General features: G+C 32.2%; 1 protein-coding gene across 4 annotated transcripts in view; it reads right to left on the bottom strand.

Annotated features, from left to right (window-relative positions):
- The window catches only part of LOC6048059 (nuclear hormone receptor FTZ-F1), a 271,909-nt gene that overhangs the window by 10,544 nt on the left and 241,362 nt on the right, over window positions 1-20,003 (bottom strand). For all 4 annotated transcript variants that reach the window (XM_038263049.1, XM_038263046.1, XM_038263047.1 and 1 more), the window contains exons 5-7: window positions 18,268-18,551; window positions 17,572-17,960; window positions 17,152-17,356 (exon numbers count right to left, since the gene is read on the bottom strand). In XM_038263049.1, coding sequence (XP_038118977.1) covers window positions 17,152-17,356; window positions 17,572-17,960; window positions 18,268-18,551 — 878 coding nt within the window. The remainder of the gene's footprint in view (window positions 1-17,151; window positions 17,357-17,571; window positions 17,961-18,267; window positions 18,552-20,003) is intronic.

Below are 20,003 nucleotides of genomic sequence, written 5' to 3'. Positions count from 1 at the left end.
TATGCGAAAAATTCCGTACAAAAATTCCGGCCTGTTTAAAATCCGCGGAGAGGGTCGAAAATCCGTACGGTAAGGAAAAAATCCGTACAGTTGGTAGCCTTAGCTATAACAAAAATTCTATGCTACTAATTGTCAGGATTTCGAATCATAGAGGTTTATGCAAAAAAATGCAAACTGATGATTTTTTCAGCACAGGTCGTACATTTTTCCAATGAGGTCCTGCTGAAATGTTTAACAGAAAAAGTACGTATTTCAAAAACGAAATTTCAAATAAAAATATCCTAATTCATTCTGAGAATACTTTTAACAAGAAAACAGTTCAGAGAATTCTCATAGAATTGCAACAATATTTTTTTTGTGCTAAGACAGAAATTTCATTGAAAAAAACTTGTACAACCGTTTGTCAGCTAGGAAAAATCATTTTTTGATTTTCGCTTTTCAACAACATATTTGGCAAAACTCTTGAGAGAAATTAAATTATGTATTTTAGAACCACCGATCGGAAAATTAAGAAAAACCTGACAAAAAAAAGGTCATGCTCCTTAAAGCTTTGTATATTTTTGACGGTAACTAACTGCAAAAATGTTTTTTTTTAAATATTTTTATAGTGCTTTAAGATTTTGAATATTTTGCAAAACTTTGTAATTCAAAATTTGTAATAATCTTAGTTGTTGTTGAATAACCCTAGTTTGTACTAATAAAAAATTTCTGAAAAAAAATTGGATTAAAAATGTTGTTACATTTTCACATTGCAAAAAATAAATAGCAAGCCATAGCCTCAACAATTGAATGCAAAAAGTGTTTTAAAATACATTTTACACTAGTTAAGTTGTTTTGAAATCATTAGTTTTCAAAAAAAGGAAGATTTGACGAAAACAAAAAAAAAATGCAAAACAAAAACTTTTTGCGATACTAAACATCGAAAATCTTCAAAAATTCAAAAGATGTTTAAACCAACCCAAACATGCTAAAAATAATTTAAAACGCAGGAGAATGCATTTAAAATTAATATCATCTGATTACACTTAAATTTCAATTGAAATTTTGAAATTTATTGATTTTTTTTGTCCCCTGATTTTTGGGCCAACTTTGAAGGGGGTACTTAGATTAGGAGGGTACCAGCCTTAACCATTTATTTTAGACATAGAGGAATTCGATAAAAAATAATCATAAAACTTGATGAAACTTTTTCAAATCTGCTTGAAAATAAACAAAAATTTGGGACTTTTTTCATCCTTTTTCATTTTGAATAAACCCTACAAAGTTACAAAAAAAAAGATATTTTGCATTATGCTTGATGAAAAAATAAGCATTCTGGATTATACAATAACATTTCATTTAAAATGTTGTGTTTTTTGTAACTTTGCACGGTTTATTTGATATGAAAAAAGGATGAAAAAAGTAATAATTTACAATTTTGTTATTCGAAATGTAGAAATTAAGAATCGAAATGTAGAATTAGAAATTAAGTAACGAAAAATGACATAGGTTTTGAGTTATTCTTATATTTTTTCGATGAAAAAAAAGTTTCTGCATTCATTTTTTTTCGAATTTTCATATACAAACTTCAACGATCAGCGACTCCTTAACCTTAACCGAATTGGTTCAAAATTGGTTCAGTTTATGCCTAAGGAATCAAATCAGGGGGTACCGTAAACCGCGGTGACTTTGATAGGATTTCAATTTGCTTTTGGAATATTTTCCAACAGGTTAGGTTATTCTCAAGATTATTATTTTTAAAACATGTACTGGGGTTCGCCACACCAAGTCCATGCACTCTTTTGGAAAAAAAAGTTTTTTCAATAGTGTTTAGAAAAATAGTTACGTTAAAAATTCTTAGTTTGAATTCCGGGGTGACTTTGATAGTCATAGTTTTTCTTGTTAAAATCATATTTAAGATGTTCAAACTTTATTTGTACGTTGAATGTACCATCGCTGAAGTAACTGATATAGTATTTTAAAAAAAAATTATGTTTTTGTTTAGTTATTTAACAAAATACTTATAAATTTTAGATAAAAAGTCGGAATTTTGCCTGAAATTTGTGATTGTGTTTCAAAAACACATATTATTTATTATTTACAAACTTATTCAACCTGCTCCTAGTGGAAAATTGTTCAAAGAATCCGAAAATGCATTCCGTTTTCCGATTCAAAATCATGTTCTTTGAGTAAATCATGAAACTTTGAGATGTTTAAAATAATGCAATTTTATGAAAAGTTCTTTCTGAGGTACTTTGAACACTTCTCTACCACGGTCAGTATGATTCTAAACCATTCCGTACGTATTTTAATTGCACTCTTCATTTTGCGGAAAAATCGCAAACCTATCAAAGTCACCCCGTTTTATGGTATCCCTGTCTATTTTTTATAGTCACCCTAGTGATCAGGGACCAAAATTGCCTTGTAAGACAAAGTTACACGCAAATTGAAGAGGGGCCAGGGCAACTTTTTGACCCTCATACACTATTCATTATCACTATAATGTTATTATTATCACATCCCTATAATGTTAAATCACCTGCACTAGATTGTATAGTAAAACAAATCTATTCAAAATTAAACCGGGATAAAATTATTTAGATTTTTAATAAACGAAAGAAAAAATAATAAATTTGAGTAAAATATCAGCTGAGTGAAATTTCCACAAGAGCACTCACAATCATTTTAACACATTAAAAACAATTTGGCAGAATTTGTTCTGAAGGATGATATTTAAGAATTGGTTTAATATGTTCTAGTTAACTGCAAACGAGAACATTTAATATTTCAGAACATGTTGATTAAATTAAAATCAATTTACTGTTACATTTCCATGTTTTTTTTTCAAGAAATTTTGTTTGAAAAATGTAATATCAGCCAAATTTGTTTCAAGTTTGCTTCACATATTAATATTTATACGCTCGTCATAATTTCCAAATCTGTTCTGCAATTCAAAAAAGGTTCACACAACCGGCAGAGGTTTGAAGCCAGGCAGCAGCTCAGGTCATTAGGCACATTTTATTCTCTACCAACGAAAACAAATAGTAAACAATAACTGTCACACACGCACTCACATTTTTTTGTTGTTGTTGTACCCTGGCGCTTCAAATTACCATAACCCTCCTCGAGCAGCTGGACTACTAGCGAGGTGCAGTCAGTTAGTCAGTCACTAAGTTAGTAAGTCGCAGGCTTTGGCTGGCTGAACCAACTGTCTGAGTTTGTGTAAACGCCAAATGCAACACGATTTCCGAATGCACCCCCCCGTGCAGACACACACGAAAAAAAAAAACTGCCGGCTCAAGTTGTACACGCATTTTAAGTTCTTTTTTTGCCTTCTATTAAGCCGTTTAGTTTAAGTACACAAACATGGAAATAAAGGCCAATTAAACCTTCTACTTGCGGTTTTCTGGTGTGCCCTGAACCACATTAAATTGTTTCAAGTTGTGCGAAATAGTTTATGATTGCAAATCATGAATCAAGCAAAACACACAGGTTATTGTTTCAAAATCCGGCTTGCAGTTTTTCTCGTGTTGAAATTATTCTTATCACGCACTTTAAAGGAGTTTGTTGCGTAGAGTCAGTTTTTTTTAATTTGTTGCGATTTTTTTTTTGCGTAACCCACTTCCGGTGCCTCAACACAAGTCTGCACTTGGCAATTGGTCCACAACGCACAAACACACACACATTTACAGTTGGCATCAGCCGGTGTTCCCATTATGTAATTGGATCGATTGCGAGAGAATGTGTGTGTGCGGGATGTGTTTGTGTGTCTGTTTAACCTAATTCTTTTTGGTTCGTTATTTAATCGGCTTTTTGATGGTGATGATTTATGGCAGGACTTCTTTTTTCTCGAATTATTCAGCCAATCAACGTGTTTGAATTTGAATCTTTATAATGCAAACAATTATCAAAATTTGTTTTTTTTTGTTTTGATAAAAAATATTAATTTGTACGAAAATTTGTAGCAAATTTAATTAGGAGTCTGAATAATTTTTAAACCAGAGTAAATTAAAATTGTCTCTTAAAAGTTGTCACGATTGGAATGAAGAACATCATATAACGATGAGTGAGTAATATTTAGCTGTAAATCATAATTAAAATTTGTGTCAATCAACTCAAGTGCTTATTTCCCACACTGAAAATTTATTTCACAGTCTGTACATATGTATAAAGTATCAAACAAATTTGAAATAAATTGCAATTAATAAACCAAACATTGTATTAAACAAAAACATGAAAGATTAGATAGATGATATTAGGCTTAGTGATTTTTCACGCTCGAAAATTGCAAATTTCACGGGAACCTCAATTAAAAAAAAAAACAAATTTCACGCAAAATTCGCGGAACGTGAACAATGTTAAAATAACTCTGAAAATATTATGTTTAAATCACAGAAACAACTTAGGCTGGTACAAATATTTTTTAAAAGTTTTTGTCACTCCCCCCCCCTCTTCAAAATTTGCCCGAAAAATCAGGGGGCAAAAAAAATATTTTTACAATAAACTTCAAAATTTCAATGAAAATTCAAGTGCAACCAGCTAAAATCAAATTAAAATACATTCTTCTGCGTTTAAAATCATTTTTAGCATGTTTGGGTTTTTTAAAAAATCTTAAGATTTTTTGAAAATTTTCGAAGCAAAATCTTTTTTTTCGATACAATTTTTGTTTTTGTCAGATCTTAGATTTTTTGAAAACTAATGATTGCAAAACAACTGAACTAGTGTAAAATGCATTTTAAAACACTTTTTTCATTTAAATGTGAAGGCAATGCCCCCCCCCCCTTGACCACGGCCAGGGCCGAGGGACAAACACTTTTTTAAATATTTGCATCGGCCTTATTATGCTTCACTATATATTATTCTTCAATAAACTTCAATAAATCTCACTAAATTTGAACCTGACACAAACAAATTTCTTCTGATTTTCAAAACAGTTTCCACCTAGTTTATGAGCGCGCCTGAAACAAAAAGTGGGGCATGAGTACTCTCATTTATTGAACTGCCTTTTTTTACTACTCGACTAATAAACCTGAAAAGTTTTCGCTGATTTGCTTCTGCTTTATCATTTCACATTTTATAGAATTTCATGTCAAAGCAAGATTGAACAACTTTGTCCAGCAATGAGTAAATTATTTAAATTTTCTGCGTCATTTACCACATTAATTTTTTAAGGTTTTCATCTCCCTTTCAAAATTTAAATTAAAAATCAATATGCAAAAATAATATAATTTGAAATTTTTATTCAAAATGAGAACAGAAAACAAAAAAATGTAGTACATTTTTTTTTACTTTCACGGGAATAATCCACCCAAAAAAAATCAAATAACGTTAAAATTAAACAGGACTCAAAATCTAAAATGTTTTAAAAAGTTGATTTCAAAGAAAAAGAATACTCTTTATTTTATTTTTATAAAACAAAGCTTGATTCTTTTGATTTCTTTTGAAACTATACCTTTCAAAAAAAAAAAAAAATACCAGTAAAATCAAATGAAAATTTTACTGAATTTAGTCAGTTTATAAAAATTGAAAAATCTGATCAAATCTACAAATGGTTCATGCTTTTCAATTGATAACTAATAAAATTTACTTAAATATTCTCTATGGATGGAATATTTATTATGTTGTTATTTAAAAACAAAATAATTTGAGAAATTGATAAAATTCACGAATTTTGCGCCATCTACGAAACCGTCCAAAATTACTAACCCTATATTAGCAATTAAATAAAGGTATTTACTCGCTTAATTCTACAGTAGTTCATAACATTATTTTTATTTTGATTTGATAAATTATTTTGAAAAAAATTGTTACAGTTTCACACAAACATAAATTTCCAAAATTCGCGGAATTCGCGCTGTCCGCGAAATCGTGAAATTTCACAAACCCTAATGACATTGCATGTTTTTCAAAAAAAATATGGCTGTTGCGAATATTTTTCAAAGTTTTTGTCTTCCCCTTTAAATTCGAGCCAGAGTTCAGGGGTCATATTTTTCAAAATACTTTGAATTTCAACAAAATGTTGAGCGCAATCAGATTAAAACAATTTAAAATGCCTTTCCCTACGTTTATGATTATTGTTAACACTTCTAAGTTCGTTTTAAAATGTTTTCAATTTTAGTGATTTTTCGATGTACTGCAAAAAGCGTATTTTTTTGCCATTAAAAATTTTCGTCGAAACATAGATTTTTTGAAACTTAATGATTCCAAATGAACTGTAATATAATGTGTAATGTATTCACCAACTACTTTTTCATTGAAATGTTGAAATCCTGGCATTTTATTTAATTTTTTACGTTTTCAATTTTTTTTAAATATTTTCTCTTCCTTGAACATTTTTATTATCAGCAGTAATAAACAAAAACTTCAATTAAAATTTGAATTGGTCTCGTACCCAAACAAATTGTTTAATGTTTCTAGCCCATATTTTTTTAAAGAAATTAAAATATAAAGTAAAATTTACTAAGCAAGCGAATCCAATAGAGAAAAAAATCGCAAATTTGTGTTGGGTTGGAAGCATGATAATTTAATTATAAAAACCTAAATTGTTCAACGTTTATTTTTCCATTGTCGGTCAAATAGATTTTTTAGACATTTTTGAAATTTCGAACATTTAGATCGGACAAAGTCAAAATGCAAGCCAATTTTTCACATTTTCAAAGTTATGTCCATTTTTTTACCGAATATGTATAAACCCTCTACAACCATCAAATTTTGGAAACAAAGTCTTAATATTCAATTGAAAATATTTGGTTTGATGATTTGACTGACTTTACCAATGTCTGGAAAATGTATTTTTTAAGGATTGTAGAGGGTTACAATTTTGATATAATATTTGCCTCGGTGTTTCGGATATTCGGCTCGATTTTATTTTATTTGTCGCAAACAATTGTAAAATCTTTTAGAGACGCAACCTTGAATAGATTAAACACTAGAAAAAGATATGTCTAGCAATCATCTCTGTACTTGATTCTTGAGTTGTTAATTAATTTTATCAATTGTGTTAATTTTTTCTTGCTTTTAAAAAAGTAAATGAAGAATCACCGGCATCCGACAGCAGTAATGTAACCTTGACATGTTTGTCTGAGCCAAGATTTATGCGATCTTGCGCCGCCTGGAAATGTGTGGTGAGTGCAAATCTGGGACTTATGATGATGACATTATTGGCCCCATTAGTTGCAAAGAATGATGTTCTTTCTGCTTTTTTATTTATAAACCAGGACAACAAGCGACGAGACCGGGACATCCGATTGCAGATCTGGTCGATATGGGTGGCAATTAGAAGAGTTTTATTTTCTTTATGAAATGTTCAACAAACATAGGTAAAATTTAAAAGATATGTAAAATTAATCGTCGTGTAAATGCCAAAAGTGTCGTAGTGCATTATCATGCTCAATCTGTTTAAATCAAAATGAGACACAAAATACCTCAGTCAACGATTTTAATGAGGCAAAAATAACATAACCATTGTCTAAACATGTCAAAGAAATCATACTATTTATGTACTGGCACGCAACTCCAAGCCCTAAAATTAAGCCAAATTTCAACCAGCATATGACAACAACAAAAAGTGCCACAAGCGTTACCATATTGGATCATTGAAACAAAAAACAATATTTTGTTCCATCACAATTCGTAGTATTTCTCGCTGGAAAGGCCTAAAGAGCGTGTTCATTAACGCGTGTGCACAAATATAGCTTCAACCGAGGAGGCAAAAAAAATACCAACCCGATGACGAACACGAATGAAAGACAACTCTAGCAAACAGCAACAACAACAACAACCAAGATCTGGTCCAAATCTGGGCCATGGTCAAGTGATTGATGTAAATTAAGCATGATTTGTTCGCACGCCGCCGCCGCCGCCGCCGCCACGCCGAACCAACCCCAACAACGACACGAGAGTGTGAGAAGAAAAAGAAGATGGAAAAGAGGGAGAAGCAGAAAAACAACCCCCTTTCAGTCAGACGTCAGACAGCTTCTTCTTTGTGAGACTAAAGGTAAGAAGAGGGTGGCAGATAACCCTTGAGTAACTTTTAATAAAAGTGAAAAAAAACAAACCCTCACAAAAATAAGAGAAAATTTCAAAATTTCAAGATTAAATAAAAAAAGTTAATAAAAGGTTGATAGAAGTAATTTTAAGGGCGAAAACGCGATCAAAATAAGCTGATTTTGTTTGTTCGACGATGTTCTTTGTTGGTGCCCGTCTCTTTATTCCATTCCATGGATCCACCCTCCCTCAACTTACCACCCCTTCCCCGCTTTTTATGACTGAAGTGTGAATTAGTGTTTCAAGTACGCATCATTCTACTGTATGTGTTTGTGATCGAATTCGTTTTCTTTTCTCATTATTGTTGCTTGTTCTTCTTTGGGCTCGCCATCATCGTCAGTGCACATCATAGTAGGCACCTCCTCTCTCGAAGGACTTTTCCAGTTCGGTCTCGAACGAAACGTGACTGAAGGGCTTTTTTTGCGTTGCAGCCTCTCTGTTGTTTGTGATTCTTGAAAGCTTTGCTAGAAAAGAATCGATTGCAATTGAACTACTGAGATTTTGATATAGGGTTTCTCTGCTTTAATTTTTTTTTCATTTAAAAACAATTACATTTTTAATGAATATCGTTTTGAAATAAACATACAAACCAAAATATTTTTAAATAAATTTACTTATAAATGTCAAATATGCTAAACAAGTCAGTTTTAAAATCAAAATTTATTCAGCAAGATTTAAATTAAAAAAATAGATTAGAAAGATAAAAATAATTTTGATAACTGATATCTACTCCACAAGTTTTGATTTATTTCAATGTTAACCCACTGCTACTCAATGTGAATGTGCGTGTGCTGCTATTTTGTATCATTGGTTCACCCATACAAGTCTCCATACAATTTTGGCTGCTGTCCATACAAAAATGGTACGTAAATATTCAAACAGCTGCAACTTTTGAGTGAATTTGCTGATCAATTTGGTGTCTTGGGCAAAGTTGTAGGTATTGTTGAGGATTATTGAGAAAAAATAGGTATACGGAACAAAAATGGCGGATTTTTTTTATCAACTTTTTTTTTACAAAAACTCAATTTCCCAAAATACATATTTTTTTGATTTTCGAGATTTTTTTATATGTTTTAGGGGAAAAAATCCGCAACTTTTGAGCCAAAGAGAAACTTGGTCAAAAAATCAGCTGCCGAGCTATATTTTTTTTTTGAAAAAATAGTGATTTTTGGAAAAAAATGAAATTTCATGCAAAAACAAATTTGACGTTATTTTTTAATGTCAAATTGAATTTCCAATCGAAAAGAACTTATCAGATTTTTTGATAAAGGGCTCTGTTTTCATGATATAGCCACCGAAAGTTTGATTTTAGAGCAATATTTGCAGTTTTTTGATTGTTCAAAATAGTGACCATGAGTTACTCTGATTGCTTTCTAAATTTTTTTTTTGAAAGGTTCAGAAAATTTTCTATGAAATTGTCTAAAAGACATTGAAGATTGGACCTCTGATTGCTGAGATAAAGCGGCTTTAAGAAAAAGAAACATGAAAATTGAAGTTTTCTAAGCCTCACCCAAACAACCCACCATTTTCTAATGTCGATTTTCAATGTTAAAATATAAAACATTTGTGAAATTTTCCGATCTTATCGCAAAAAATATCTTGAAAAAAAAAAATAATCAATACTAGCATTTTAAATGGGCGTAATATTCAATGTTTGGCCCATCGAAAAATGAAGAAAAATTAATGAAAAATTTTTACGACCAATATTTCGATTTTTTGAAAAAATCTGTATTGTTACAAAAAATCATAATTCCGTCAAAGATTTTTTGCCCATTTTGGAAATTTCTGAAAAGTTGGCATTTGATGTCCCCTAAAACATATCAGAAAATTAAAAAAAAATAAAAATAATGTTTTTTGCAAATCTAGTTTGTCACTACAAAAAGTGAAATTAAAAATTACCATTTTTTTAAACTTGTATCATTTTTTTCAGTGTATTCCATATCAACTTTGCCGAAGACACCAAATCGATCAAAAAATGCCTTCAAAAGATACAGATTTTTGAATTTTCACATATCATTTTTGTATGGACAGCTGCCAAATTTGTATGGAAAATTATATGAACGAACTAATGATACAAAATTGCTTCTTTGGGCATACCAAAGGCACTAAAGAAGTTTCAGCCGAATCAAAGCATAAACAAATCGAAATTAAAGAAAAAATACCGATTCCGTAGAGAACTGCTCAATACCTTTTCAATGCACTTTTTTTAATGTCGATTTTTGCGTTTGTTACATGCAGGAACAGTTTGAAAAGATAATTGAATATTGAATAAAATAACATTAAATATGCTAATGAAAAATGATTGAACATATGCTATAAGTATTTGTATTGTTGCGAGCAAATATAAAAAATACGTTGCTTAAAATGTAATCATTCTACCATCATTAAACATTAATGAGGAGGAATGAAGTTCGTGGATATCAGCCAAGGAGAGAATGTTTCGAAAAAGATTGTGAAGTACTGCTCAATAATTAACTTGCATCTTTTTTTATTATTTTATTTTTGTTTACTTTTGGCGATACAAAATAAGAATATTTACCTTACACACCTGGATTTTTACCGAATTCGATGGTTGAATAATTTTTATAGTTTAAACCATCTGTCAAAATGAACAAAATTTTACCGAATTTTGGAAGTACGATGAGCAATAATGAATTGCATTACCAAATTTCGGTTATTTTTATTACCGAATTTGATAATTTTCATTTTACCAAACTGTTCAGCAGTTCAAAATTCGGTGAACTTAACCGATTTCGGTAAAAAAAAGTCTAAGTGTGTATGTATTGAAAATCTGGCTTGATCCCAAATAAATTTATATTTTGAAAAATTTTAAACATAAAAAAGTACTCTGAGGAGTGTACATTTCACCATGTTTCTTATGTTTTAAAATTATTTTTTAATATTTTATAAATTCTGTAAGATATTAGATTCCATTAAAAAACTTAAAGTAAGATATGAAACTGAAAATTGAGCAAAAAAGCAGCTTCAAAAATGTTCAATAGTTTAGAAAGAGTCCATGACACATTATAAGAGCATGTCTGCTTAGATTTGCAGAATGTTTTTTTTTGCTGTTTTCTGGTCAATCGCTATAATTAAATTCTTTTCGATCACAGCATCAATAATATATTTGCCAAAAATTGATGAAATCTGAAGTTTTTATTGGCCTTATCAAGCTTAACAAGAATTAAATTTAAACGATTGTTTTTTTTTTAATTTTAAAAGCAAAATATCTATAAATCAGAATGCTATAAACTTTATTTTATTTTTTCAAGAGAAAAAAAAAATTGTCCCATTTGTTGCCACAGTAATTTTTATTAGAATCGATAAGATTCGAATAAGATCAATATGCAACCTTCCATCGGATGAGGAAGTAAAATGTCGGTCCCGGCCTTGGTTGTTAGGCCGTTAAGTCATTCCAGGTGTAGGAGTTGTCCCCATGCCATAAGTACAAACAACACACCAAACCAAGCCTACTCCGGTGGAATCGCTGGCGGCGGTTGGACTCGCAATCCAAAGGTCGTCAGTTCAAACACTGGGGTGGAAGGTTCCTTGGAGTAAAAAGAGGTTTGGGTGTTCTCCCCATTCAAGCCTTCGGACTCCTAGGTTCGAGCAGAAACTTGCAAAAGAGACCACAAAAGACCCGGGGTCGTTAATGTGGATGGTTTGATTTTTGAATGTTTTCAGTAAAACTTATTATTTTTAGTGATAATGTATTAGCATTTCCCCCTATGATTAAATGACACTAATTAAAGGGAGGGGATGAGACAAAAATATTGAAAAAATGTGTGGGCCACAAATCTATTTAATCTTCTGTAATGAACATAACACACACATTTAAATATCATTGTAATATTTCAACAGGGATTGTAAACAGAGTTTATGTCATTTTTAACATATGTAAATTTTATTTTTTTCGTGTCTAATTTTTACATGTTCAGATTTACATCGGCAAAAAGGTATTCAACCTATGATTTTTTCATCCTTGCAGAATAACACTTTCTTTAACTGTGCACTCCTTAATAGTTTACAGTTGATTGTGCAAGTTTATTCCTTGTAAAATAATATTTTTAGCAGTATTTTTTTGCCTTCAGATTTTCTCAGATTTTTAAAGAAGAGGGAGTTGCCACAACTTCAAATAAAATTTGCATTGACATTTCATCATCGCCATTTTGGCTACCAACTTTGATCTAAAAATTCTATATCATTTTCGTAGTTTAAGGGTAATACTCAAACTCGACAATCAAAAATAAGACAACGAAGATCTTCGGAAAGTTGAGTCTGGACTGTATTCATGCACATATTTTCTCAGAACATTTTATAGTTCGGTTGAATGCTATGTGGAGAATTTATACTCTGGTTTAATCCAGGCTCGGTTCAGTCTTGTGACACCTAACCTCATAATTCCTGCCGTTTTCCATTATCTTAACACGTGTTCATTCATTCATTCGCAACATTGCGCGCCCCACCGCCGTCATGGCGCAAAACATTACAGAGAAAAAAATAAAACAAAGTGCAACACTCATAAACTTTATAAACTTTATTTTTCTCCCATACACGGCGAACCAAACCCTACAACACTTCAAAGAGGTTTTGGATGTGGGTGCGCGCGCTCGCAAACCCCAAAACTGACCACACCAAAACATTCCAATCGCGTTTAAATTACAAATTGCATTGCGCTGACCACCAACACACAGAGATGGCAGCAAATTACAAACTTCCACTTGAAAAGTTCTCAGCGTCACTCAGCGTGCGCTAGAATGAATGAATGTCGGGTGAAAAAAAAAAGATTCAAACTCCAAACAGAAACAAGAACAAAAAAAAAAGTGTAAACTGAACAACAACAACAACAACACACACACACACACACTGACCAGCGCCAGAGGCCGGCCACTCTCGATTTCAATTGCTGACCTACTTGCCAAGTTGAGCCGAACCGAGCGCGCAGCCGGGCTGAGTCGAAGTTTTTGAGTCGGCAGTGCAATCTGGCCGCACACTCATTGGCAGTGAATAACGAACGAAAAAAATGACGCGATTTGAGCCGAAAGTGGAAATAATATACACTCAAACTCATACACGGTCAGGGCCTGCAATTTATGCGATGTTGGGAAGTGGATTGGAAAAAAAGGGTGCAAGTAACTACACGTCTACACCACACGTCATAATGTTTTGCGGGGTGTCGAAGGAAATTTGCAATTTGTTTTGAGTATAAGTTTGATTTGTTTATGATAATTAGGGCTAGTGAATTTTCACGATTTCGCGGACAGCGTGAAATTCGTGAAATTTAAAGATTTACGTGAAATCCCGTGAAATTTATCAATTTTCTCAAATTAACTCTTTAAAATAACAACATAATGAATATTACATTCACAAATACTTTTAAAGCAAATTTTATTAGTTTTCAATTGGAAAGCGTGATATGAATCATTTCAAGGATTGTTAGCAAAACATACAAAACTTAAATGATGTTAACAAAAAAATCAATCAAGGAAAAGCAATATTCTCGGGATATATTTTTAATAATTTTTTTTTCAATAAAAAATTGTAAAAATTGACTATATTGTGATATTTTTTTAAAGATTGCACAGATTTTTTTCTGGATGCTCTAGATAATAGTTTGTGAATTATTCTTAGGAAACTAACTAAATTTAGCAATATTTTCATTCGCTGTAATAACAATTAAAATATTATTTAATTTGAAATTTGAAATTTGAAAGGTATAACTTTTAAAGAAATTAAAAGATAAACCCCTAATAGTGTTCAGATATATAACACCATTTGACCAGAGTTTAAATGTCCGTGTGTTTAGCTAATTCAGCGTTTAATTTATTGAAAATTATTAATTTTCGATACAACTGCTAAAAAGTTCATCTTTTAAGCACCCATTTCTGTGCTGAAAAGCTTAACTTTTAGCTTTTCGTCAAATATTATTTTTTTAGCTATCCGTCAAATATCAATTGTCTAATTTTCTACAAATTTTGAATTTGAACATAAATCTCGTGTTACTTGATTTTACTTATTTTTAAATAAAGGATATTCAGGGGTCAACTTTGGCAATATTTTAAGCAAATATGCCTTACATTTTATGTCGAAACGACTTAAATGCTAGTGATTGAAATATTTATTTGAAAATTAACAATTTTTAAGTTTAACAATTTTGAATGACAGCATAACAAATTAATAATTTTGAAAAAATAGCTTGTATGCAAAAGACACCGATTTGAGAAAATAGAATAAGCCTGAAACTACGAATAGAAAACAATAACTAAACATATTAAAAGAACACATTAAAAATATTTAATTTAAAATACGAAACAGGTGAATTTGATATCACTTTCTGTAGATTTTAACATTCAAACACATTTTTAAAGATAAAATTACTCAAAAATGAAATAATATTCAAATGCAATAAAAATTTTAACCGTCCAAAATTCAACTTTTTTTATACTGTGAAGTTTAGCTTAGCTACACTAAAAAGAACACTTAAAACAAGAGAACTAAAGTTTTTCGTCGGAAAAAAATACCTCCTCAACACAGGAAAAACAAGAAATTTAAAAAAAGTTACCCATTTTTTATGTATATGGGATTACAGTCATGCTCCGGTTTAGCACCGCATATGGGAGGTGGAAAACCGAGGCGTGTATAACTGAGACACAGAGCTTATGGGATTTTGGCTATATGGAAGACATTGCCTATAATCCTATGGAAAATCACCCAAACTTTTAAAAAATTATAGTATTTTGGAATCGGGATGATGTCAGGTCACCATTTCAATTATAATTACATGATTTCATTTCGAAAGAAAAATCACAAAATTATTGTTTTTGTTGTATGGGTATCAAATGATCGGGATTTTTTCATACATTTATAATAAACATTTTTGAAAATATTTAAAATTTTCACAAAACTACCTATTTTTGGAAAAAAATAGTTATTTACAATATGGGCATCAAATAATTGGGATTTTTTCATGCATTCGAAAGTAAAACCCTAGTGCTTTTGTCCTACCAGAAAAAAAAATAAATACTGCAGAAAAAAATATAGCTGCAAAAAAAGAAAAGAACTATCGAGCCTAACCTCAATACCTTGAGGTAGGTGAAAAATTCCAGTATAGTAAGCTGTGAAATTGCGTAATTCGATCTTTTCAAAAAAAAAAAAAAAACACAAATTTTTGAAAATACTAAAAATTTTCACAAAACTACGTATTTTCGAAAAAAATAAAAAAAATTTAAGTATTTTACAACATGGGTATCAAATGATCGGAAATTTTCAAACATTTCGATAGCATTAATTTTTTTTAAATGCTTATTTTGTTTTACAAAACTAAGTATTTTCGAAATTGAAATACTCAAAATTTAAATAATTTACAATATGGCCACAAATGATCGGAAATTTCTTTAACATTTGGATGGTAACAATATTTTCTCGTGGAATTCTTTTTTTTTACAAAACTACGTATTTTCAAAAAAACAAAATACGCAAAACTTCAGAACTTTACAATATGGGTATCAAAGTTACAAAACACCGTCTTTTCGAAAAAATACTTAAATTGTGTTTCCTTTTCGAAAGCAGTACAAAAAACTCATTTTTTTACAGAACTACGTTCTTTAAAAAAATACTAAAAATTTCAGTATTAATCATTTTGTAAAAAAAACTTAAATTATTATTTTTTAAATACATAGTTTTGTGAAAATTTCGAGTGTTTTCAATTATGTGTGATTTTTTTTCAAATATTTTAGATTTTGAAAAAAAAACTGAATCTTTAGTTTTTGTTTCAAAAATACGTAGTTTTGTGACTTTTTTTTAGGTTTTCAAACATTTGTGTTGTTGCTTTCGAAATGTTTGAAAAAACCCGATCGTTTGATACCCATATTGTAAAAAACTTAAATTTGTAGTGTTTCTTCGAAAATAAATATTTCTGTGAAAATTTTGAATATTGTACAAAAAATATTTTTAACAATCGAAATTTATGAAAAAATCTCGATTATTTGATACCCATATTGCAAAAAAAACTTAAATTTATAGTATTTTTTTCGAAAACACGTAGTTTTGGGAAATATTGAGTATTTTCAAAAATATGAGTAATGGGTAATTCTCTACCAACTCACACGAAATCGGGAAAAGTCCCCGACCCCTCTTCAATTTGAGTGAAACTTTTGGGGTAACTTTTGTACTTGATCACGAATCCGAGGTACGTTTTTTGATATCTCATGACGGAGGGGCAGGACGACCCCTTCAATTTTTGAACATGCGAAATAAGAGGTGTTTTTAATAATTTGCAGCCTGAAACGGTGTTGACATAGAAATTTGGTATCTGAGGGACTTTTATGTAAAATTAGACGCCCGATTTGATGGCGTTCTCAGAATTCCGAAAAATACGTATTTTTTTATCGAAAAAAAAACACTAAAAAATTATTAAAAGCTCTGCCATTTTCCGTTACTCGATTGTAAAAAATTTTGGAACATGTAATTTAAAGGGAAATATTATGTATTTTTCGAATCTACATTGACCCAGAAGGGTCATTTTTCATTTAGAACAAAATTTTTCATTTTAAAATTTCGTGTTTTTTTCTAACTTTTCAGGGTTATTTTTTAGAGTGTAACAATGTTCTATATAGTTGTAGAGCAGACAATAAAATAAATGTTGATATATAAACATAAGGGGTTTGCTTATAGACATCACGAGTTATTGCGATTTTACGAAAAAAAATATAAGCATAAGGGATCGGGGCATTTTTGGATAGAATTTGATCACATTTTGAAGAACCTTTTAATACCAATGTTTTGAAAATTTCCTGAAAGAATTGTATTTTAATGAACATAGTAAAACTTTTCAAGACCAAATTTAGCGTAAGATAGGTAATTTATAATTATTTCGTGAGTAACCCTAGGACCAACCGGCTATGAAATTAAGAAAAAAAAATCAGTCGAATGAGTAAAAAAGTGTACCAAATGTTTTTAAATAACTTGTTGATGATAAGTTCCATTGAACACTGTTTTTCGGATTAAACAAAATGCCAAAAGAATACAAAACGCGTTTTCAATATTTTAGTTCAAAAATTAAAAAAAAGCAATCCAAATCATTTTTTGTCAAACACCCATTTTTTCTATAAAACCCCCCCAACCTACCTTCAAATCCTTGAAGAATATCGTGTTCCGCGCCCAGTCGACCTGCGAGAACAGATTCTGGTCCAGCACCTTGCACATCAGCTCGAACAGGTCGACCTCGCACTGGTTGTACGACTGGTTCTGCAACAGCGAAAACAGGGACGCCGTCCACTCCCGGTCGTCCCCGTCGATGGACTGCACAAAGTCGCGTATCATCGGCGAGACCCTAGATATGACAGAACCCACGGAACCGGAACGCGGACGCGCGATAAATTTTGCAGGGATGGAGAGTTTTGCCAAATGTGCGACGATTTTGGGGGAGGGGGAGGAAAGGTTGGGATGAAAGTAAAGAGAAAAAAAGAGAAAGAACAGAGAAAAATTATTAAAAGAAGTTCGTTGCGGGTCAGGGGAGATCGGTTGGTCATGGTTCGGAAGACTAGCCTTAACGTGTCCGCTGGGTTGTCGGCGGTGCTGGTGGGGTTGGTGCCGCTGTCGAAGCTGAACGTTTTGGGACTTAGCGAGTGTGGTGAGGCGGTCGTCGAGTTGGCGCTCATCCATAGCTTCGACTCGGACAGTTGGCTCTGGATGGCGGCGGACGTCGAGTTGGAGCCGCCGTTGGTGCCCGCACCGCCGGAACCTGCCCCACCATTGCCCGCACCGCCGCCCGTTCCTCCTCCACCGCCGACGCCGCCACTGCTGCCACCTCCGCCGCTGCTCCCGTTGCCACCGACGCCACTGCTCAACGAGATCGTCGTCTGCGGGTTGACCTGGCCAAGCGCGATCGCGATCGGACTCGGCGAACTGTCCGGCGAGGACGTCAACGAGGACACCTGCAACGGGGAAGGATCAAGAAAACAGAACACGCGAACACAGACGGTGTGACGAAAAATTTATGTTTTGAGGTTAGGATCACGCGTCGTGTCACGTTGTTTGTTCCCGCGGCCAGTAACACCGGAAGGACGTCAAAAGTGACAGGTGTGCGTGAGTGTGTGTTTGGGTTTGTGTAATATTTTGATGGTTGGTGAGAGGAACGGACACAAGAAGTAAAAAGAGAAAAGAAAGTGCGATTAAATGTAAACTTTCGGTCCGAAAGTCGGGCACCGAAATCGACGGAGTCATGGTCACCGGGGAACGAACCTGCGGTATTTGGATTTCCTGCTTGATGTGCATACTCGAGTACGGCGACTGGTGGTAGTCGAGACCCTGGAGACCTGCCGCGGCCGCTGCCGCCGCCGCCGCCGGTGACGATCCGTCTGCTGCCGTGCCGAGCTGGCCGATGCCGACGCCGCCACCTATCGACCCCCGAAGTGCCTGGATGGCGAGCTGCCGCTGGCGCATGATTTGAAGCTTCCGCGCCCGGTCGCGCTTGTACATGGGGCCGAACTTGTTCCGGCCGCCGCGCATCCGGTCGGCGCGGACCGCTATGTTTTTGAGAGGGGAGAGAAAGAAGAGAAAAATACAAATAAATAAATTTTACAACGATTCTTTACCCGAATATCACACACACTTGCCCAAATTTCTGGATTTTAAAATCTATGGCGCCCAAAAAAGTCAAATATTTGTTTTTTATCAAAATTCCGAAATTTTAAAAAGTTGACGTGTTATCAACTGAAAAAAAAATAAAAATAATTTTCCAGTTGTGATAAACATTTTTACCAAATATTACAATTTTGTCGGTATCTCCATTCATTCATTTTATTCGTATATGCTTTGATTTTGAAAATTAATAATTGTTAAACAACTGTACCAGTAGATAATTCATATAACAACCTTTTATTCATTGATTCGTTGAAAGCATGGTCAAGAAATAAAAATTTGATGGCAAATGAAATTTTGTGTAAAATTACGCGCCCGACTCAAAATTCAAAAAAAAAAATGTATTTTCATCCAAAAAGTAAAAAATGTTTTTTAAACCGCTGCCATTTCTCGTTACTCAACTGTCAAAAATCAAGAAATATGTCATTTAATGGGGAATTTAATGAGCTTTTCAAATATGCAATAACAAAGCAGGAGGAATTTTCGTTCTAATTTACTTGTTTAATACTTTTATACTTTCAAGAGTGTAACTATGTTTAAGAGTGTACCAATGTTCTACAAAGTTGTGGATCAGACAAAAACCAAAATTTTGATGTATAAACATAACTTTTTTGCTTGTAATATTCACTAATTCTCAGAATTTCGCGAAAAAAGTTTTTTGAAAAATAAATTATTGTCCATGATGCATGAAAATTCAAAAATTTATATCTTTTGAAGGAATTTTTTGATCGATTTGGTGTCTCGGGTAAAATTGTAGGTATGGAGGATATGGACTATACAGAAAAAAATGATATACTGTAAAATTTTTTTGGTGATGTTTAATTTCACTTTTTGTCACTAAAACTTGATTTGTAAAAAAAACACATTATTTTTATTTATTTTTGTTGATGACATCAAATGCCAACTTTTCAGAAATTTCCAGAATGGGCCCAAAATTTTTGGCCGAGTTATGATTTTTGATTCAATACTATTTTTTTTCAAAAAATCTAAATATTGGTCGCAAAAAAATTTCAACTTCAAAAAAAATTTCAACTTCAAAAAAAATTTCAACTTTTAAAAAATATGTAAAATCAAATTTGCAATTAAAAAGTACTTTAGTGAAATTTTGGTAAAGTGCACCGGTTTAATGTTATAGCCATTTTTGGTAACTTTGTTGAAAATAGTCGCAGTTATTCATTTTTGCCTTCCTCACCTCACTGAGGCAAGGCTATAAAATCACTCAAAAATTGAACTTTTTAAATAAGCCTCCCAGATATACCTTTACGTATACATATCGACTCAGAATCAAATTCTGAGCAAATGTCTGTGCGTGTGGATGGACGTAGAATTTTTTTTCT

Source organism: Culex quinquefasciatus, chromosome 3, assembly GCF_015732765.1.
Source record: "Culex quinquefasciatus strain JHB chromosome 3, VPISU_Cqui_1.0_pri_paternal, whole genome shotgun sequence".
NCBI classification, from domain to species: domain Eukaryota; kingdom Metazoa; phylum Arthropoda; class Insecta; order Diptera; family Culicidae; genus Culex; species Culex quinquefasciatus.
Note: the sequence above shows the minus strand (reverse complement) of the source record. Positions and strands in the feature narration are given on the sequence as shown.